General features: G+C 30.8%; 2 protein-coding genes across 4 annotated transcripts; one reads left to right on the forward strand and one right to left on the reverse strand.

Moving 5' to 3' along the window:
• Positions 1–1814: 1814 nt before the first annotated feature.
• LOC130825870 (uncharacterized calcium-binding protein At1g02270-like) lies at positions 1815–6676 on the reverse strand. 3 transcript variants are annotated; one of them, XM_057691315.1, is made up of 11 exons: positions 6444–6676; positions 5920–6109; positions 5694–5804; positions 5405–5510; positions 4661–4881; positions 4506–4582; positions 4286–4394; positions 4058–4183; positions 3101–3211; positions 2913–3020; positions 1815–2650 (listed from the first exon to the last, which is right to left on the reverse strand). In XM_057691315.1, the coding sequence occupies exons 2-11, from the start codon at positions 6055–6057 to the stop codon at positions 2414–2416; spliced, it is 1344 nt and encodes a 447-aa protein (XP_057547298.1). In that variant the 5' UTR covers positions 6058–6109; positions 6444–6676; the 3' UTR covers positions 1815–2413. The 3 variants fall into 3 exon arrangements, with proteins under 3 accessions (XP_057547298.1, XP_057547300.1, XP_057547299.1); XM_057691317.1 differs by having other exon boundaries at positions 5694–5798; positions 6444–6612; XM_057691316.1 differs by lacking the exon at positions 6444–6676 and adding an exon at positions 6233–6423.
• Positions 6677–13066: 6390 nt separating this feature from the next.
• Positions 13067–22719, forward strand: LOC130824810 (uncharacterized). Its single transcript, XM_057689827.1, has 8 exons — positions 13067–13354; positions 17537–17770; positions 18956–19779; positions 19868–20858; positions 21039–21310; positions 21487–21577; positions 21798–21884; positions 21985–22719. Exons 1-8 carry the CDS (start codon positions 13067–13069, stop codon positions 22717–22719), a joined length of 3522 nt encoding a protein of 1173 aa, XP_057545810.1.
• Positions 22720–23694: the final 975 nt, after the last annotated feature.

Here is a 23694-nt window from a genome sequence, read left to right on the forward strand (position 1 = left end):
ATATATTTCATTTAATGTTTTAGTTTTAATTAGATTTAATTTTTTATTTTATAAATGTAATTCTTGCTTTTTATTTTGAATGTTACATTTGAAATATTCTATATAAGGATTGAGAAATCTAAATATGGTTTTTCATTGATACATAAAAATTAAAATATTCTCATGTGACATTTTATTAGATTCGTCTAAATTTAAATATATTTTTATTAAGTGTATTTATTTATAGATAATAACATACGATTTATAGTTGAAAATAATGCAACAAGTCAACCAACATTGTAAAATAAAGGGGTATGTTACTTTAACACCCTTGAAAATCTGAACCCTTAAACAAAATCATAATCGTAAATAATAAGAGAAATTCAGGTGGTGCTATAAACACTAAAATAAAACTAATTTATACTGCTAAAGGAATAATATATGATGATTTAAAAATAAGGTGAATATGAAATTTGGCAGCTTTGCCTTGAAAATTGAGATATTAAATTATGATAAGCATGATACGACAAAAATATAAAATAAAAGGCACTATCAGCCTCACAAAAGCCATGGCGGAATAATCATTGCATGTTCCGCTGTCGACATATTAAGCATGGATTGTGGTTCAAATATAAATACTTGAATTTGAAAAATAAACTATTTAAATCATAAAAACCATAAAAACAATGCAACAAAATTAACTTATGTAATATGAATTTTAAATTCCCCACTAAAAACATATACAACAAACTAGGTTGCACAAAAAAGTTGAAATCTTTTATAATTATTGTAAAATATGACGAATGCGCTCATATTTCCGGTATGCAATGCAAAAAAGACTCCAATGCACATTAGTTTATATATAATTTTCCTGCTGTTCAACATAAGATCGAATATTATTTGTATCGTAGCCTGTAAGAGGACCATCATAGAAAAAGTCATGGTCAAGAAAACAAAGCATACACTAGTACAAGAAAAAGAAAATTTGTAACCCCTATTTATAACATTTATAATAACTAGAGATACTACTATTTGTATCATTTGTTTAAAACAAAAAAAACATATAATACTTATTTATATTTTTTTGTTTCATCAAGCGATGCCAATAAATATTATTTGTCTCTTTTATTAAAAATAAATGACAGAAATAAAAATTAATTTTATCGTTTGTCAAAACGAAAAATACAAATAGGAATTATTTGTATCATTTGTTAAAATACTTGATACAAATAGTGTTTTCCAAGTATAAACACCTTCCTTTTCCCTTCCTCTATTCTTTCTCAGGCAATCAAAATTATTCCTGATTTCCTTCTTTCTGAAGAAAGTTCATTAAATTGGATTGCGCATAATGTTCTTTCTCTAGCGATCAAAATTGCTCCTCACTTAATTATTATTCCATTATTAGTCTTATTATTCCATTATTAGTCTCTCACAATAGTCGTAAGATGAATTATTCATATATTTTCATACTTACTTGAAAATTAATTCAGTGTACATAGACCGATTAAAAAGGATTACAATTAAAGTCGTTATTGATCTAATTAAACGAATCCAACCAGTCAAATCACACATCAACGGTTGTAATTCGATAACTATCCATTAATTCGTTTTATTGTATGCACTTATACTTATGATCTTGTGGTATTAAATAATAGTTATTTGAAAAATTCTACTAATCGCACATAATCTAGTACTATCAAATTTCTACTATATTTTGTATTTAATCAGATTAAAAGAGAAAAATAATAGATAATTTAAATCTACTCTCTCCGCCACCGGATAATAAAAACTGTCAGAGGTCAAGTAAGTAAGAAATTGCAATATTGATACAAAAATGATCCAAAAATAGAAATATTGCAAATTTGATGAACAGCCAAATGTTCTAAAATCGAAAAGAGGGATAAAATGATTTGTCAAAAGACGTGCAAAGATAGGCTATAATTGAATTCTTCATCCTTCATGGATTGCCTTATTTTTGGTGCAGTTTATATGGTAAGACTTTTACACACTAACTACAAAATCTTACAATGACTGCGCTGGATATACACACATTTACAGTATAACTCCGAATCTCCGATCAAGATCATGCAATAAATAATTGCATTGCTTACGCGACCATCTTTATATCTGTCTCTCCGATCAGGATCGTGCAATATATAACAACATTGCTTAGCGCTCCTGTAATCGGTCTGTTCACTCAACAAAAAGCAAATTACACGCCCACGAACTCCACTAATCATAATAACTCATATTCCGAGCTAATCCACATAGAACAGAGAGGTCTACTATCACGATACCGTTGGATTTGAACTCGGATGCTTCCAAATCGGAAAGTCGATCACCAACAGAAAGTTGACGAGCATCTCTCGATAGTCGATACTTACATCCATGTCTATTTATCTCACAAAAATCTATAGCTGAAACCTGCTATTTGTCAGAAAATAAGCTTAGAGCATGGCATTCGTACTGGTGAAAAAACAACAGTGAGCCGCGCATGATCAGACAATGAATAGTCTTCAGGCCACATCCCTTTCTCCACTTGAGTAGGAAAGAGAACAGCATTTTTCACACTAAACCCGATAGCTTGCTGCATGTCGTGCACTGCATCGTCATGACAATCGTTATCATGGATACTTCCATCGTCCAAGTCTTCCGAATACCAGATTCTTTGCTGTAATAAAATGCTTGCTAAATTAGAAGCTTAAAAATACTCGATATAACAACTCGGTATCTTGACTTGGCAAACAAGTTCACAAGGTTGAGTTGGGTTTATAGTGAGTAATCGAATTTTACAGGATTATACTCGATAAAAGAACTCTGTTTACGCAGAAACGATGTTTTGACTAATGAGCTATATCCATAAACACAATAATCGGGTCGAGAATTATATCTGATGCAGCCAGTGAACTTATGAGTTATGAGCATTCTTTTACCTGGAATTCACAATGATCGAGCACTCCATTTCCATCAATATCGGCCTGAACCCACAAATCCTTCATCTCTTCCTCACTAAGTCCATAACGGTGGCCAGCTAACTTTAGCTGAAAAAAGGTTAGATAGAAAGTTAGAATTGTCTCGGTGAAGGAAATTCTTAAATTGACGTACTGGGTCTATCACTAACCTGTCTAAGTGCTTCACAAAAACCCGAGTAAGTTATATAATCACCCTCGCTATCCGCCTTAAGAAAGGCGAAAGCATAATCTTCTGTCAGTGAAGCTCGTCGAAGTAGTGACTGAAAAGAAAAATAAAATAGTTAGATACACAGGTGAGCACTAGCCATCGTTGTTGACATTGCTGATAATGGTTAAAAAAATGCTCATGCCATGTGAACATGACTCATACAATTACCAGATCATGTATTACTCTCTCAGTCCCTAATACATTACAACAATGAAATTTTGCACAAAGATTAAGGAATGGTAGGACCATTTGAATTGTGTCGATGATATTTAAGTAGAGTTGTAATGTGTGGATGAGAATAAAAGAAAGTGGTATGAAGTATTCCATCAAAGGAATTGTGACAAAGTAAAAAGACGGACTAAAAAAAATTGTGACAATCTCTTAGGAAGAGAGGGTGTAATTTATAGGAAAAGCCAAAACATCAATTCATTACCGTATCTCTAAGGTTCTTGCTCTCCCAACCCTCATTCTCTTTTAACAAGGTCTAAAACTAGGATTGAACAAATATTAAAGGAGTCTTAAATTTGAGTTCAATCTGATACAAACCTTAAGAAAGACAAATTTTATGATTTCAATATTGCAATAATGAGTTGATAAGTGTCGGATAGCAATGATGATCATGATAAATTTCATAAAATCAATTCCTATTTGTCGGAGAATAAATTTTTTTACATATATCCCAAATAGCCAAACTTTTTGCAGTTTGCTTTGCAAATTGCAATAGGATGCTTATATCAGGATTTAGATAACTAAATAACCCGTCAAACGTTTTCATTGAATCTGCTCTACCACCTTTTTGAAACAGATTAGAGAATTGAAACAATGCACTATTGCAGTTACAAACATACACGGCATGTATTTAGGATATATAAAGTCGAGGAGGAAGTAGGTTTCGCACCTTGAACATGCTGAATACTGTTTCATTCCAGCTAGTCTTGAGAAGCTTCCGGTATCTATTTGGATTCAGAAGCCATATGAAATCAACGCCACATATGTTTCCCCTGTGATTGCGGTGGCTAACCCACTGCGTGAATGAAAAGAACATGAGAAGAAAGACATCAATCACCCTCTCATTTGCGTAAGAGAGGAAAATACGATAAGTATGATAACTTAAGGTGATAATCACCTTATGTGCATCATCATCCGTATACTGATGAGCAGTGTCATATGACGAGACAAACCCTTGAGATCTTAAAAACTTATAAACATGTCCCCGTTTGCTTCCATTCCAGTCCCTGCAGAAACAAATTTGCATACCTTTAGACCTCGCTATTAAAACGCTTATATGCATATGCTATATCGCCCCAAACCTCCTTTCGCAATAAAAAATCATTAAAGAAACTTACCCACAAAGTAGAATAGGCATAGGATTCAACTCAAATTCTTTCTGATAAGCTTCCACATTTTGTAGGATCTCATAAACCTAAACAAGCAAAAATTCATACTATAAGACACACAAATAATCCGAAGCAACTATGCAAGTATTTTAAAACGGACATACCTGGTGCAATCTCACAAGACAAAGACTTGAATCATGAGGAAATAACAAGTGTGTGTTCACTATAAGAATCTCTTGTCGAACATTTTTGCTTCGATTTAGAAACAAGGGATTAACTAATTCAACGTGTAGTAGCTGCGCAACACGATCTCCAATATCATTGAGTAACAAATCTCGGTGATTTATAACTCTGAAATAATCTTTATGTACGGCAGTAAGAAGACCTACACATTCCAAGAAAAGCAAGACCGACATAAGAAAGAGACCTGAAATATTTAACACCGGCAACATAAGCATCCCGAGTGTGGAAGCATTGTTTACTTTTCCAAATTGGTGGTAAGTTGTACTACTATAACATAATATTGTATTTTGCCCCAGATGACAATTCTTTAGCTGGACTCTACTACCTACCATTGATGTAATGAAATTCAAGACCTAAATTATGGCAACTAATTTTTATATTATAGCCACCACAACATGAATGTGATGTTTTAAACCTCACCAAACAACAATAACTCTCCTCCTTTCTTACCAACTACTTTGTATAAGCGATCGTTAGGCTGGATGGTTGAGAGATGAAATAAATAATCAAGCAAATAAAACTTCAAAAAACAATTTTCATACCACACCATTGCCAACATTATACCAAAAAGTTCAAGAGAACAGAAAGCCACAATTTATCTATACTAAACAAAAACTAACAAGCATCTAATGTGCAACATATAAATGAAATAAACAATAGCATACCATCTCCCCGATTGTTCGTTCGTGCAAGCTGGAAATTGATGTAACCAGCATCACCAAGTCTCTTCTCATACATACTGACAAGTTCTTCATTTCCAACCCAAAACTCCTGAAATTGGCATACAATTCATTAGTATTTGAAGAAAAAACACCCCAATAACAAATTGTAATGCTCCATAAACAAACTCTCAACCGTAACATAATTTGCAAGCTAATTTGCTTTTTAAATTAGCAATTTACTCAAATGACTCAAAAATAACAATAATCTCTCAACACAAAGGCCAATGCTAACCTGAAGACAAATGATGGTAGATCTTTCACACAACAACCAATCCAATATTCTTTGATTTCTAGCAAGCCAATATGCCCTATAATCACTTTCACGGCCTATATCATCCTGTTGCTTCCAAAAATGAAGAAATCTACAATCAACAATAACACAAAAGAAATCCAAAAAGCAAAGAATAGCTATCAATCAACATTTTATAATCATTACAAGGATTGTACAATTAACAAACCTCATCATCACTTAGCCTTTTGTAGATTGGAGCAAGGATATTGAAGGTAGTACATGTTATACATTGATCTGTAATTGATGAAGCAATTGCATATCTCCCTATCCTTGAAATACTTCCTTTTAACATACTTTTTACCATTCCCCTTTTCTCTTGTTTTTCTTCTTTTACTTCAATCTCAATTTCAATATTCCTTTACCAAAAACCCACACATGAAACCAATTATATGAACATATATTAATCAATAGTCATCCAATACAATAAATCATCATAAACAAACAAACATCAATAAGGGAAAAAGAGAAAAATCATACACCTTGATACAGTGATGAAAATTCTAAAACAAAGATGAAAATTTTAACGAATTCCAAAGGAACCCAGAAACAAACACCTTATATGCAATACAAAACATGAAGAAAAACTCAAAAAAACCTCAACCCCATTAGAAATTAAGAATCCAATTCAAAGAAAATGACCTAAATCATGTAATTAAATCAGACCCACAAAATATTTGCCTGGTCTCTTACCCGAAGGGTTCTTCAAAGTGAAAGCAATTGTTTTTATTTGTTAGAGTGAAAAAAATGTGGCAAAGAATGGATTTTTTTTTTCTGGGTTTTTGGTGTTTTTGGTTCAATTTTAGAGGGTCGCTTAAAAATAGGAAATTGAGGAATTTTATTGTGATTCCAGAGAAATATAGAGACTTTTAGAGGGAGAAGTGAGTTGCCGCCCTGTAAAAGTGTATAAATTTAGAGAGAGAATATGAGAGAGACGGAGGGGTAATTAACAGAAATAACGGTACCGACTCACCCGTTTTAACAATTAAAAAGGAGAAAATTTAAAAATTAACGCGCGTTTGGTTCTATTTAGAGTTGGTGTAATTAAAGTTAGTATTAAAACCTATTTGGAGATACCAATTTTAATAGGTTATAGCACCAATTCTAATAGGTTATAATACCAACTTCAAATAGGATTAAACAGCGCGCATTTTTCTGGTAGTTGTTTTTTATTAATAATGGGCCGGCCCATTTGAGACGCGTCTTTTAAAAAGACGGTCTCAAGTAAGAATTGTGTAAATTATATACTTTCACAATTTGACTTGTTCACTTGAAGAGTGAACTCATATTTAAAGGCGGAGACAAAAGTAAATTACCAATGGTTTAAAAATATTCTTAAATTTTTTAGATGGTGAATATATTAGTTTATTAATAAAAAATTAATAAAGTTAATATTTACAAAAATTAAAAAAAATTAAATATTTTAAATGGTGAATATATTAGTTTCTTAAATAATAAAATTAATGAATAAAAATTGTGAACTATATATAAGCATTTAAAAATTATTAAAAAAGTTAGGGACAAAAACTTGCATATGAGTCTATGACCATTATTAAAAAATATTTAAATAAAACTAGTGGAAATATGTGAGGATTATAAGTAGTATAAAAATGTAAAAATGAAGTTAGTAGAAGATGTGTGAGACCATAAGTATTAATAAAATATTAAAATTAGGATGAACAAGGTTAATTTTGTTCAAATTTTTTAATCTAAATACAAATATATTTTATGGAACATCAAATGAAATGATCCAATATAGCAAATAAAAAAATTATAGTTAAGAAACGAAGGGAGTATTAAAATTGATGAATGTGTGTATGTTGCTTCACCATGGATCTATCGGTTAGTGATTTTACCCCTTTTGTTCTCATTTAATATTTTAATCTGTACTATACATGTTAATTTTCTATGCAAATGCACAAAATATTTTAATTTAACCATATCTATTAAATTCACATAAGTAAGCTAATAAAATAATATTTCATTATATTTCAAAGTACATTTATGATAGAGAATATTTTTTATATTTGTTATGAAAAATATATTTAGCTTAATATTAATGAAAATAAAATATTTATTTATTCTATAAATATTTGTCATTTTATCATTAAGATTTTTGGTGGCCAAAATATCTATATAATTGCGATACTTGTTATTGAGATAAACAGTTTTAGTAAACATCTTTCTCAAAATATTTTTTTTCCTACCAAAAATTATAGGGGTTGCTCTATAGATTTTTGGGATATAGTATTTATTCTCAACTAGTTTATCTTTCCAATCATTAGTATTCACTTTTTCAAAAATAAACTAAATTGAGTCAATAATTTAAATAAAACACCAAAATTCACAAAGAAATATTTTATGTTTATTATGATAAATAAATTCAACTATATAAATAAAAACATTTATATTTAATGTTGATTAATTATTGAGAATAATAACTTTAGTATATTGTATACTTGAGGCTTATGTAATTTACTACACACTAACAACATAACTACCAACAACTAACAACTACCACTATTCCTATTATTGTGAAACAAGCCTTCAAAGATATAACTATTTTTTATTTTGTAATTATTCATTGTTAATCCTTCATGTATAAAATATGTAAAATAATATATTTTTTTACCTCCATTAGTTTTGTTTGTTAAGCATCTACCAAGGTGGGAATAAACATGTACTATATATATGTATGTTATTTAATTGTTTTTTTCTCCTTTTTGTCTTTCTTTTCATGACAACTGAAAGCATTGTTTTTATTTCACAAATTCTAGTGCTATTTTTATAAATATAAATAAAGGCTTTTAAACTAAAAATGCTATAGCTTTGACCAACAAGGAGACACTAAGCAAGCTGCATGTTTTCGATCATTTGTATTAGATTTTGATCACTTCTCATCTTCCTTTATTCAGCCGAAAGTTAAAATCTAATTATTGCCTTTGGAATACTTTATTTTTTACTTTATATATACTACCATATACACAAATTCTAATATCAGCGGTCTCATGGTGAAAATATCTTTATTGGACTAATCTAATACTTCATTTAGTTTTTAATAGTTACTTTACGCTATTCAATGCACGATTTTAATCTTTAATATCTTAAATTTCATATTATAAAAGATTTTAAAAAGCTAATATTATAAAAATACGCATTAAAATGAATCAAATAAAATTCTACTTGACTAGGTTTTACATTATACATGGAAAAATATATACCAAATAAGATCAGTTGATGAAAAATAGTTGCTACAAAAACTGTAACAACAAATAAAATTCAGAGGAAGTATGCATTAATTATCTCGAAATAATAACATAAAATCTGAAAGTGAATGCTTATAATTTTTAAATGATCTCTTTTATAATCTTAAAGTGATTACTTATAGCTTTAAAGTAATTATTTACAATCTTAGAGTGTTCACTTAGAGAAATAAATTAATTATATGAATTCGTCTCATGATGACATATCTATATATATATATATATGTGTGTGTGCGTGTGCGTGTGTGTGTATATATATATATATATATATATATATATATATATATATATATATATATATATATATATATATATATATATATATATATATATATATATATATATATATATATATATATATATATATATATATGGGAGAAATCTATTGAGAAGGGGTTGAAAATGAGAAGGGTAAGTAGGACTCTACACCCTTAATTTCATTAAAATAAAAAAATCTATGGTCACGATTGAGCCAAAAACTCATAATTGTAAAAGTAACTATGTTACACAGAAAGGTAACTATGAAATAATTTTTAAATTGTTCTTAATTTATAACATAGTATCCTTTTTTGTATATATAGTAATCAAACAAAATCAAACAATAATCCTTCTCACCCTTTTCATTTAAAAATCTTTCTTATTCGATCATATATATATATATATATATATTTATATATATATATATATATATATATATATATATATATATATATATATATATATATATATATATATGACTCTTGAATCATGAGCCCTTGGCTCTTGCTCTATTCCAAGCGATAAAACACACTTGAGCTTATGATTCATGTATATGTGATGTGCTATACCAACTGATAAAAATAGGTTTTGTAGGTACCTAAACTTGTCGTGTGTGCATTATTTATTTTTCTCTTTATAAGATTTTTTTTATTTGGATTTTAACTGACCGCATATATTTCTTCTTGCTCTGCCATTAGAATGATATGAATATGACTTGTTCATCATCTTCTTCCTCAAATTTTAAATTTATGCAAAAATAATGAGTTAGATGACTATCTTTCATTTTAAATATAACACCAAAATACCAAAAGAAATATCCTTATCTTCTTTGGTTGATAAATGAAAAGGTACACGTCTATGGGTGTAAAACCATGGATTATAATTCCTCTAGCTGTTTTAATCAACTGTTTTATTTATAGTTTTGGTACTATTGACCAATCACTATTACATTATATTTTAGTTTTAATTTACAAGTTAAAACATTGTCAAGTAGAATATTTTATGATTTATTTCAAAGTAAATTTTTAATATATGAAATTTTTATAGTTTTACCAAAAAAAAAATTAAAGCTATTTCAAATTTAAATAATATATTAGCAATTGCATTGAATTAAATAAGATATTTGATTAGAATATGAGAGAGTATACAGCATTCACAAATTCTTATGAGAAATAGTCTTTTTGAGAGATTATTTTTAATTAGGCCGACGCATTATATATTTTTAAAATATTATAAGTGGACATTAAGAATGATGTAAGTAGACATTTAAGATATACAAATAAGCATTAAGAATACGGTAAATAAGCATTAAAAATAATATAAACAGATATTAAGAAAACGATAAATAAACATTAATCTTTAATGAATTGGAATTAAAATAAATCTCTCAGATTGTATCTCAAGAAAGAGATTAGCTGTAAATCATTTACATAAATCTTGACGAAGGGTAAAAGGCTGGGTTAGGTCGGTGTGTCGTGGCTTTTCGTTGACATGATTCACGTCTTTTCTATCTAACATTTTAGAAGCCTTTATTGAGAATTGTATTGTATGCTCTCAAAAAGTATGTCCTGTTATTTAAACTAATAAATTTATTTTTTATTAATAAATCTATAAAAACAATACTAGAATTAAAAAAATGAATATTTAATTAAAAAACATAACACAAAACATTATTGGTACCTGGTGAAACATAATTAAAGGAGAACTTAATTAAACACCAAGTGAATTGCTTGAAATTCTATTTTTACGGCTAGAAGCTTCTTAAAAATTGTGAACCTACAAATCTAGAGGCCTAATCCAACAACCCATAAGAATGACAATGGTTCGGACCGAAATAAAATAAAAATCAAATAACTTTTTTCAACTCTGAACTGAATTTAAACTCGGATTTTAAATTCTTTGACTTTTCTCTACTCTAACGGTATCAAATTTTGATATCTTTTCAATAAATTAATTTTTTAACAATATATGAACTCAATAATAATAATAATAATAATAATAATAATAATAATAATAATAATAATAATTGCGAATCTCATTAATATTGAATGCAGGATGACAGATTTTCTTAAAACAGCCAAGGAAGTTAGAGACTCTACTCTCCGTCAACAAGCAAAGCTTACCTGGCTTATTATGAAAAATGAAAATATAAAGTTCTTCCCCCAATCCATCGATCAAAGACGCAAATCTAACACCACATTGGAGGCAAGATAACCAGTGACCAAAGAAGAATCCAAGAGGCATTCCAGAATTTCTATACGAATTTACTATTTAATAATCTGAAAGATAGGAAAAACATAAACATACACGTGATCTATAGTGGCCCCATTCTCACCCAAACCCAACAAAGTCTTCTCTCCCTCACCTTCACAGAGGAAGATATTAAGCAGGCGGTGTGGAGCATTCCTGAGGACAAGGCCCTGGGTCTTGATAGCTTTAATAGTGGTTTTTACAAGGCTACATGGTCGATGATTAGCTCAATATGGTGCATACAATCCAGGACTTCTTCACAACATGGATTTTGCCAGAAGCATGGAACGTGATTGCAATCGCTCTGATCCCAAAGACTTCATGCCCCAACAGCTCCGGTGACTATCAACCCATCTCTTGTTGTAATGCCATATACAAAAGCATATCCAAATTGATCTGTAGCAAACTCAAACTCGTCCTTAGCTCCATCATAAGCCTCAACCAAGGAGCCTTTATTGCAGGACAAAGCATCCTCCACAATATCTTGCTTTGCTAAGTTATAGTGAAACACTACGAAAGGAAAAATTGGATGCCTAGCTACCTCCTAAAGATGGATCTCAGAAAGACGTATGAAACTCTGGATTGGGGTTTCGTAAAGGATAAGATGATCGCACTCAATTTCCCCCAGCGATTTGTGAAGACTACCACGACTTGCGTCACTTCTACACAATACTCCCTGATCCTGAATGGAGTCCCCCTAAATACACCTTCAAGGCGGAGCGAGGGGTCAGACAAGGTGGCCCGATGTCCCCACTTTTGTTTGTCATTGGTATGGAGTACCTTTCAATAATCTTAAATGTAGCAGGGGATGCTGAAAATTTCAACTACCACCCGAGATGCTCCAAACTAAAGCTAAACCATCTCACCTTTGCCGATGATCTGATGATTTTTTGCAAAGGGGATATGCATTCAATCAAGACTCTTATCCAAGGCGTAGATTTCTTCTCTTCTAGTTTCGGGCTCTCAGCTAACAATGTCAAATCAGGAATTTACCTTGCGGGGGTTAGTAATGAATTTAGAGAATATGCGGCTAGTATCCTAGACTTCACTTTTGAACGCCTTCCTGTCTAGTACTTAGGCATGCCTCTTACCTCTAAGCGATACACAGTAGCCGACTGTGCGTACCTAGTAGACAAAATGACAACTCGGATCCACTCATGGTATGTAAGAAATCTCTCCTACACAGTAAGACTGCAACTAGTCAATTCGGTGCTCATGAGCATATCCACATACTGGTGCCAGACCGTAATTATTCCTAAGAAGATCATGACTCAGATCAATGCAAGTTGTAGATCTTAATACCTTTGGCATGACAAAGAAGATCACATAACTCCAGAGAACGTGAACTCGGATAAGGTTTGCAGACCTAAGAAAGAAGGTGGGCTTGGGCTGAGGAACTTGGAAGTATGGAATCTAGCAGCAGTAGGCAAAATAGCATGACACCTTAGCTCAATGCAAGAATCCTTATGGGTGAAGTGGGTACATGAGGTATATATGAAAGGAGGAAAATGGGAGTTGTTTAATGCCCCCATCATTGCTAGTTAGATGATAAAAAAGCTATGCAATGTGAAGGAGAAACTGAGAGTTTGGATGGCAAAATCGCATTACTTTATAGCAGATGTGTACAAAGACCAAATGGGGACTTCACATAGATCGCGATGGGATAAAATTGTGTGGAATAGAGCTGCCAACCCTAGAAGCCGCTTCGTGGCATGGCTGACATACCTAGAGAGACTCAAAACAAAACACAAATTGATGAATATGGGCGTGATAGTCAACGAGATATGCCCCATTTGTGGCACCCAGGCCGAAACTGTTGAGTATTTAGAGCATGTAGGACATATCTAAAGGCTTAAGACATGCACTAATGCATAGATTAAGCAAAGACGTAACAACGAACCAATACAAGCATGCTCGACCACCTGCTCGTTCGAGCACTATCATGCTTGTTCGAGCATGTTGTGTTTTGTTAGGCAGTGTGTTTCAAAACATTCTATTTGGAGGTCTGGGCATGTGCTCGTTCGAGCACTTAGAAATTTTCGCGTCAGAAAGTTTCTGGAAAGTGTTTTAGCTTATGCTCATTCGAGCACATTGAAACAGAACGTTTGTTCGTGATACGAAACTTTATTTCATGGAGTAAGGTGTTGTTATGAATGAATGTTTTACGTCATAATAAATTGATAATCATCATTTACCATTGATATATGGTTTTGGATGAATCCATATGTCACTTCAACTTTATAAATAAGAGTGAGTGCATGGAAATCATTTATATCTTGGAATATCTATTTTCTGTCATCTTTTTCTCAATCTCTTGAAACATAGAAGAGACTAATTAACTTTTTTTTTTTTGTAATCTGATTTTAATCTCTACATAAACACATAACCATTTATTTCAATCGGTTCGTACTAATCGGTTGATGTGATTAATTGTATCTCCTTGTGAATTTCTGGTCTCATAACGTAAGTACCTTTGTGGGGGATATATTAAAAAAGGAAAGTTTGTAGTTGCCTTCAATCTATATTAAGATTTATGGGTGACGTTCATCGTCGCAAATTAATCTTCTCTACGGTGTTATTGTTCGATTCGTGATTCATTCAAGCAAAGAGTTCATTGCCATACACAAAAGAGACACTACAAACAACATCTTGTATTTATAATTTTATTTACGGCATTATTATTTGTAAGAGAAACGATAAAACACCTCTTCTTTAGGTGTAATTTCAGCAGTCAATGTGCGAACGCCACTGGCTAGGAGTAAGATGGGATATTAGCACTTTGAAAGATTTATACCAAAAACGGAAGTTACCTCAAAAAAATGAAAATTATTATGGCTATATTCTGCAATCTTATCTACTCTATATGGCAATTGAGAAATGAGGCCTTTTGATGTATTTTTTTTAAGCTAGTGTCTACTCATGAACCTTTTGTATACTTAACTTAGGTTTGATTATTGATGTCTAAGCCGTGTGTGGCTTGATTCTTTTGGGATATCCCGCTCTCTTTTTTGCACATAAAGAGTGAGATGAAGATATCTATTATGAAAAGTGAGCTCTATTTTCACACTGATGCAATCCTCAGGGAGAATTCTAAAAATTCAGGCTCAATCCTGTATATATTTTGACTTTTGTGATTAATAGAAAACCTGTTTAACAAAATAATAATAATAATAATAATAATAATAATAATAATAATAATAATAATAATAATTGCGAAAAGATAATAGAAAAATCATTACAATAATTCAATCTTTTTATAATTTCTCTATAATAATCTTACCAATTGATTAACCGTAAATAATTTCAACTTTAGGCAGGTAGTTGCCTAGAGTAAACTCGAGTAACCAAATGACCAGCTATAGTAGGTAATTTATCAAAAAAGTAAACTAAAAATTAATGTAAAAATTAGAAAAAATTTTAAAAATTTACATATAAAATTTTGAATAACAAAAAAAATTATAAAAATATTTTTTAAATTTTTTTCGATATTTTATTTTTAATTTTTTTCTAAAAACTTTCTAAAGCAAGTTATTCTATTACCGGGTTTACTCTAGATAAATACAACTTAATGTTTGGATTATTTATGGTTAATCAATACGTGAGAATGAGATTATTGTACGAAAATCATGAATATTCTAAATAATTTTTCCAAAGATTAGTTACAACTTAATAGAGCTTTGCTATTTGTTGTCATAATATTATGTGGTGGTCATAGAGAAATTCTTGTGTGGACTTAGTGCACATCAAAATAGTGTAAATCATTTTAACACTCATATTCCTACTCTATTCACTTTCTTCACTCTTTATTACATACTCTAAAGTAACTGGAAGAAAAAATTTTTGAAAAAAATTAATTTAATTTAATTTTTAAAAATTTTTAATTTTAATTTTAATTTTTAAATTTTAATTTTTAAAATTTTTTAATTTTAATTTTTTTAATTTTTTAATTTTTTACTTTTTTACTTTTTTAATTTTCTAATTTTAATTTTAATTTTTAATTATTTTAATTTAAATTTTAAAAATATTTTAACTTTTTAAGAGTGGAGTGGAGTACAGTGGAGTGTAAAAGTATAAGAGTAGAGTAGAGTAGAGTGGAGTGAAGTGGGATGAAATGTAAGAGTATAAGAGTAGAGTGGAGGAGAGTGTAAATGTTGATCCACACTAATATTAGTGTGAACTAAGTCTATACTAGACTTTTTCATGGTCATATCTCTAAAGTGTTATTAATTTTTTACATGAAAACAAATACATTTTTAATAAAATCATATGAAAACACTATGGAAAATAAAAAAATTTAAAGCTACCAGATAACAATCCACTCGGACGCTTGATATTAAAGTCACTTTTAAAAATGAATTTAATTAAATCAACAAAATACACATCCGGTCCATGTATTACACGTATATATATACTAATATATTTCCCGTATTTCATTATACTTCCTAAATTTCATTTTTCACCCAATTTAATGTGTTTTTTTATCAATTGATATCTTGAGTTATTTATAACTAAATATTATAAAAAAACAAATACTACTATTAGAATCATTAGTGGAAAAACCTCAAAGGACTGCAACATATTCCCTTTATTTTTTTGCCTAATTTTTTCAATTAGTTAATGCCGTGTAACTAAAAAAACCACAAATTGCAGTATATGTTGCATTGTAGATAGCGTTTTTTCTACTAGTGAATTTACGCAATTAGACGATAATTCAATCTATAGTTCAATTGACTATACTTTTCCTGTCATATTCATTATTCACTATAAAATATAATATAAATTTAAATGATAAACAATTTAATTTAATAACTTTGTATAGCATGTAATTCATGACAGAGATAGACATATAGTACTATTTGGAAATTATTATAGGAATATAGCTTAAGTTTTTGGCAAAATAATTCATAATCAATAGTCGTGATTTGTAAATCACTACTAAAAGACAAAAATTATAATAATAAAATAAATAAAATCAAAAAAGGTAAATTAAAATAACAAAACTCTCACAGTATTAAATCCTATCACATAAGAATAATTTGTTAATTTCACAAATAACTATTATTTACTAATACTTCCTCTTTCCTGCAGACCCACCGGCACCCATCAACTTGCTCTTAAAAGCATTTAGTATTACATTTTTTTCCATTAGTACTTAATTTGATAATTGCGCGCACTAATGTGAGATTGAGAGTGATGTCATTGATTATTGTGATATTGTTCTTTAGACAGCAACAATATCATCAGTGTGCATAAATTTTCAACATGAAATACTCGGTTTTAAAAATCAGACCATTTATTTGATTTTTAAAAAAATTTATTGGATAATAAACAATAATATTGTTTTCATGATTTTTATTAAACTATAAATATGATTTTGATTAAGGAAAGAAAGAGAAAGTTAATTTAATATTTGTGTGTATAGATAAAAAAACAAAATAATAGAAATAAAACTGAATATGATTTGATATTTAATTTTGAGCATCCCTAAGCAATAATATGATCACACTAGCACATTAATTACATGGTACTTTTTTATATTACTGAAATTGACTAAATATAATTAATTTCATCATAAACCTTACGCTTATGTCTATTTTAGTTTATCATCTAATTTTTTTTGAGTTTGCTTTATTTTTTACATTTTTATATATAATAATTTCATCAGTAAACTTATTTATCCATTCTCTTGATACATACACTACAAGAAAACTTGTTTTTAGCAACAAGTTTTAGCAACGACTATATTTTTTTCGTTGCGAAAAATACAAGTTGTTGCGAAATCCATTGTTGTTGCTAAGTAATCGTTGCCATAAAAAAAAAAACTTTCCCACCCCTTAAAATAATTTCCCGGTATAACCCAATTTTTTGCAACAAACAATTTAGTTGTTAAAATTAAATAAATAATTCGTAACTGTATATATTGTTGCAAAAAATATTTAAATATACAGATACAATAAAGTCATTGCAAAAACCCTTATACTAATAATTTTTGTTTTCATTTCCCTTTCAAATCAGAACCCCATCCCTCACAATCCCGATTTCCCTCGCAATTTAGAAACCCACGAACCTATTCCCTTACAAACCCGATTCCCCACAAACCCTATTCCCGCACACCGTACCGCAGGGATTGCCGCCTGCACACCGGAGCGTCTGCCGCCTGCACGCCAGAGTTTCAGCCGCCTTTTGCACACCGGTGCTGCCGTTATGCTGCAGCGTTCCTTCAGCCGCCTCTCAAATAACCCACGACAGGTAGTTTTTTTTTTTGCCTTTTTTTTTTCTTTGAATTTCTCGTTCTTGTTTCTTGTTATTTTCAATTTATGGGTTGTTCTTTTAATTTCTTGGGCTTTGTTGTAATTATCAGATTAAAATGTATGTGTATTTCATCAGTTTGAAATGTTGTGTTGTATGTATTTTCATAGTCTTGGCAATGAAGGAACAAGAATTCGTCTTTTTCTTGGGATTTGTTCTAATTATCAGATTTATATATCTGTATTTCATGATTTTGAAATGTTGGGTTGTATTTCATGACATAGATTAACCTTTTTCTTTGCCACTGAGGATTTACAATTAGATCTTGAGGGCTTAATTACTTGCGTTTTTTGGGGGTTTATGTTTGTGTGTTTTTTTGTATTGGGAAATTACTTGCGTTTTTTTATTACTATTATTTTCTGAGTGCAATTCATTTGGAATTAGCTAGCAGTGGCTTTAGGGGGATTAAACACCGTTTCTTGAATAAGGTAAAATTGCTTTTGATTTATATGGATAATTTATGAAAATGTGAGATTCTTCCAAAGTAATGCTAAGAAAAATTGATGGAGTTACTTCAAATTGAAGTTCTAGACGATAAGATTAAAGCAAAAGTAAGTTTTTGGCCTATAATTTCACGGTGTAAGGTTTTGATGTCATGATGGAATTAGATTTTTCTTTTCAAATTGAAGCAAAATAACTCATTTTTTGCGATTGTGATGATACATACTTGATGAGGGCAAAGATTTTTAGTTTATTTGTTTTAGATTATAATGAAGTAAAATGATTCATGTGAACTTCTTAAATTATTCTTGTTTATTCAAGTTGATTTGTCTAAGTTGATTTGTCATGTATTGAAAATATTTTCTAAGTTGATTTGTCACGCATACATTGAACAAATGGTAATCTTTGTTCTTGTTTTTATTGTTAAATTGTTCTTCAAACAACTTAAAGTTAAAATTCCCTTTCACATAGTGGTTAAATTGTTATTCAAGTTGTTAAATTGTTCTCGTGTTTCTTTCAAAAATTTAAATTGTTCTTGTTCTTTTTGAATCGTTAAATTGTTCTTCAAACAACTAGAAATTAAATTGTTCTTGTTCTAGTATTAATTGTTAACAATATTATAAGGAGTTCTTGGTGATATTATTAAATGTTATATAACCTAATTATTATAAACTTTAAATATAGGAAATGATTTTGAATAAGGCATGGGTCAAAATAAAAGATCGTTCATCTATTGATTATGTAAATGGTGTTGATGAGTTTCTAAATTTTTCTCTTTCCAAAGTAAGAGAAGATGATCGAGATAGTACTACTATTAGGTGTCCTTGTAATAGTTGTCGCAATATATTTCTTAAAACAAAATGTGATGTAAGACTAGACTTGCTTAAAAGAGGAATGTATGAGAAGTACACTTTTTGGGAACTTCACGGGGAAGAATTAGTTGAATCAAGTGATGGGGATGATGTTAATGAGTCGAATGACACTGATAGTGGTTTCACAATGTTGCAAGATGCATGTGGAGTTGGTGCTATGAATGTTGGTAGTGCTGAAGAGGCTTTAAATAATATTGAGGAGTATGAGAAACGTAATGCAAATGCAAAAAAGTTTTTCAAACTTTTAGAGGAGTACCAAGAACCATTAACAATGCATGGCACAACAATGTCTAAGTTGTCATATATTGTTAAATTATTACATTTAAAGGTTTTGAATAATTGGTGTGATAACTCTTTTGATAGTTTACTCCAATTAGAACGTCAAGGTTATGGAGCTTACCTTCCAACTTCTTATTACGAGGCTAAGAAATTCATTAAAGACTTGGGCCTTGATTATTATAAGATTGATGCTCGTGAAAATGATTGTATTCTTTATTGGAAAGAGCATGAAAAATTGATTGAGTGTCCCACTTGTGGTTTATCAAGGTGGAAACAAGAAAAGGAAGGCTCTTCTAAGGGGGTAAAGATTTCTAGAAAAGTGCTAAGATATTTTCCATTGAAGCCTAGGCTACAATGGTTGTACATGTGTAGAAAGACATACAAAGACATGCATTGGCACAAAGAAAGGGATGCTACTAAAACATATAGTGAATGATTGTGATAGGATCATAGATGATGATGCCCTTTCTAGGGAAGAGGAGGATGATACGTTTTTGGAGGATGACAATGCGAGTGCGGTGGATGATACAATGAGACATCCATCTGACTCCTTTACATGGAAATCATTTGATGAAGAGTATAGTGAATTTGCTAAAGAGGTGCGAAATGTTAGACTTGGACTAGCTTGTGATGGCTTTCAGCCATTCAATAATTCACAACATAGCATATGGCTAGTGGTTCTTATCCCTTATAATTTTGCTCCTTGGTTATGCATGAAACCTTATTCATTTATGCTATCTTTACTAGTACCAGGTCCAACAAGTCCTGGAATTAATATGGACGTCTACCTTCAACCACTTATTGAGGAGTTAAAGGAGCTTTGGGAGGTTGGTGTTGAAACCTATGATGCTTACTCTAAAACAAATTTTATCTTGCGTGCATCACTACTGTGGACTATCAATGACTTTCCTGCATATGCAGATTTTTCCGGATGGTCTACCAAAGGTTGTTACGCTTGTCCATGTTGTCATAAGGAAACTAAACGGACTTCGTTGATGCATAAGGGTGGTTATTTAGGGCATCGTCGTTGGCTTCCAATGAATCATAAGTGGAGAAATGATGCCAATTCTTTTGACGGTAAAATTGAAAAAGGTGTTGCACCAATTCCATTGAGTAGGGATGATGTATTACAACATTATAGCCGATTCTCACAAGCAAAATATGGGAAGATTGTAGGGAACAAAAGAAAAAGGGATGCTTCTAATAGCTTGTTTGGGTGGAAAAAGAAAAGCATTTTCTTTACCTTGCCTTATTGGAGGAAATTAAAAATTCGTCATAACTTGGATGTTATGCATATTGAGAAAAATGTTTCTGATAATATCTTGGGTACTTTAATGAGCATACAAGGCAAAAACAAAGATACTTTGAAGGCTCGATTGGATTTGGTGAAGATGAAAATCAGATATAAGTTTCATCCTAAAGTGGTTGATGGTAAGGTATGTGTTCCTATTGCTATATATACATTGAGGTTAGATGCCAAGGTTGCCATATGTCGTATGTTTGCAAAAATGAAATCTCCCGTTGGATATCTATCAAACATTTCTCGTTGTGTTAAAGATAATGGAAAATATATATCATGTTTGAAGAGCCATGACCATCATGTTTTTATTTAGCAGTTGCTTCCCGTTGCACTTTGTGGGTTTTTACCTAAAGAGGTTTATGACCCTTTGGTTGAACTAAGTTTTTTCTTTCGAGACCTTTGCTCTAAAAACATAAATGTTGGTCAATTGGAAGAACTTGAAAAAAAAATTCCTTACACCTTATGCAAGCTAGAAATGATATTTCCACCGGCTTTTTTTGATGTTATGGTGCATTTAGTTGTACATTTGGCAACTGAGGCAAAAATTGCTGGACCAGTTCGATATCGGTGGATGTATCCTATTGAGAGGTATACTTTTTCTTTAAGAAATATACTCATGTTTGTCAATTATTCAAATACTAACATATGTCTTATTCTATTAGGTTTCTTTGAACATTAAAGTCATATATTCGAAATCAAGCACATCCAGAAGGTTGCATTGCTGAAGGTTATTTGGCAGATGAGTGCTTAACATTCTGCTTTAGGTACATGAGTGACATTGACACTAAATTCAATCGCAAAGCAAGAAATGACGATGAAGATATAGAAGAGGATACCTTAAAATCAAACCTTGAGGTTTTTAGACCACTTGGACATACCATTGGGGGAAGTACACCAAAACATCTAGATCATCTAGAGTGTGATCCAATCCATTTTTATATTCTTCAAAACTACGATCCACTTCTTAAGTTTTTCCAGTAAGCCATTTTTATTCCTTATGTTTAATTAGTTTGAATTGTATAGTATTTTTTAGGCTATAGAAGCCAGTTTTATTTGTTTTTATATGGTGTCATAGAAACATAAGTTGGAAGTGGAGAAGGAATGTCCAGGAAATGTAGAACGGAGGCACAAAGAACAATTTTCCAAATGGATACAAAATCAAGTAAGAAAGCTTTTAAGTAATACATTGTAAATGGTTTCCTTCTTAAGTTTTTCCAGTAAGCCACTTTGCTGATAAAGTATGTTTACATTTGTTCATTTAGGTACGAAAAATTCATAAACTTGGACGCTGTGATAAAGACTTGTATAACTTAGTTTGTGGTCCTTCTAGAGTTCTAGGGCATTACACAGTATACATTGTAAATGGTTTCCGTTTCCACACCAGTGATAGGTCAAAAAATAGGGAAACACAAAATTCAGGTGTCATGGTGCGTGGTGATGATGCTTCAGATAAGGAATACTATAGCATTTTGAGAGACATATATCAAGTGCGTTATCCTGGAGAAAATCATGTATTTATGTTCAAATGCAGTTGGTTTGATGTAGAAAACCTTGGTGGAGGGTATAAGGTAGATGAGCATGGTTTGATTAGTATGTATAAGAATAGACTTTTGAGGTTGGATGATATGTTTGTGCTAGAATCCCAAGTGGAGCAAGTATTTATAGAAGATGAAAACAATGAGAATTGGAAATTTTTTATAAAAGCACAACCAAGGGATTTGTATAATATGAGTGCTAGTGATCTAGATAAGGAGGATATAGATGTAGATGCCTTTCAACAAGTAGAGGTGGAAGCTAATATTGAAACTGAATGTACTAATGGCGTACATGCTGACAATTTCAGAGTTAGTTCATTGTTGGCTACAAATATGTTTATGGATTATAAAGGAGAACAAGTAGTGCAAATGGTTACACAAATATTGGAAGATGACAATTTCATTAATGATGGTGAAATTGAAGTCTTTGAGGAATCGAGTGAAGTTGAAGAACAAATTTGATTTTGATTCATCTCCTTGATTATGTTATGTTGTACAATATTTACATTCACTATTATCTTTCTTGTTATCTATATGAACAATTCGGCTACTATTCAATATTTTCCTGCTCTATCTTGAAATATATTGTTTATTTTTTTCGCTCTATCTTGAAATATATTGTTTATTGTTGAAGCTACCTTTTGTTGGATAATTTTGCTAAAATATCTGAATAGATAAAAGATGATTGGGAGAGGAGGGGGAAAGAAAATTTGTAGTCGAAGTATTACCCTCGAAAAACTTCTGAGTCGTGTTCAAGCTAGTGGGACGCAGTTGTTTAGCAAGCAAAATGTAGCTGACCAATTCAATAATAGCTCTAACCCACACATCACAGATGACATTGCTCATGCGGTTAGCAAAAGTAAGTTTTTTTTTTATTTCAATTCAACAAATTAAATTTTTTTTTTTTGAATTCACTTTGATTTTCATTTTCTTTACCCTTGTAGATTTGGAGAGGCAACGAACAACTTATGAAGCGCATATAAACAATGCAGCACCAACTGAATTGCCAACAACTAAATCGCCAACAACTGATGCGCCGACCTTGAATGACCATAACTTGATTCATGGAGACGATCTTCAAGGTTATGAAGAAACTGCTACACCAATCTTGAATGACCAAGCATTAGAAGGCGTCATTACCTTAATGGATGAAAGTACATTATTGAAAACTTGACTTTCAAGTTTCTAGTTTGTAATTATGGGTTTTTTTTTTTATATATTATTGATTATTGATTATTGTAGGCATATTTGGTAAGAGAAAGAAAAGAAGCAACTTTGTTAGTAGAATTAAAGTGGGCTTGCAAGTGAATGAAGCTTTAGATCCACAACCAAGGCAAACTATCACTCAGAAGGAGGTGGAGCAAGTTAATGGTGATGAGATAGATAGTAATACAGGTAGTTAAGAGAGATGGAGCAACTTTTTTAGATATTATTGAT

Source organism: Amaranthus tricolor, chromosome 10, assembly GCF_026212465.1.
Source record: "Amaranthus tricolor cultivar Red isolate AtriRed21 chromosome 10, ASM2621246v1, whole genome shotgun sequence".
NCBI lineage: Eukaryota > Viridiplantae > Streptophyta > Magnoliopsida > Caryophyllales > Amaranthaceae > Amaranthus > Amaranthus tricolor.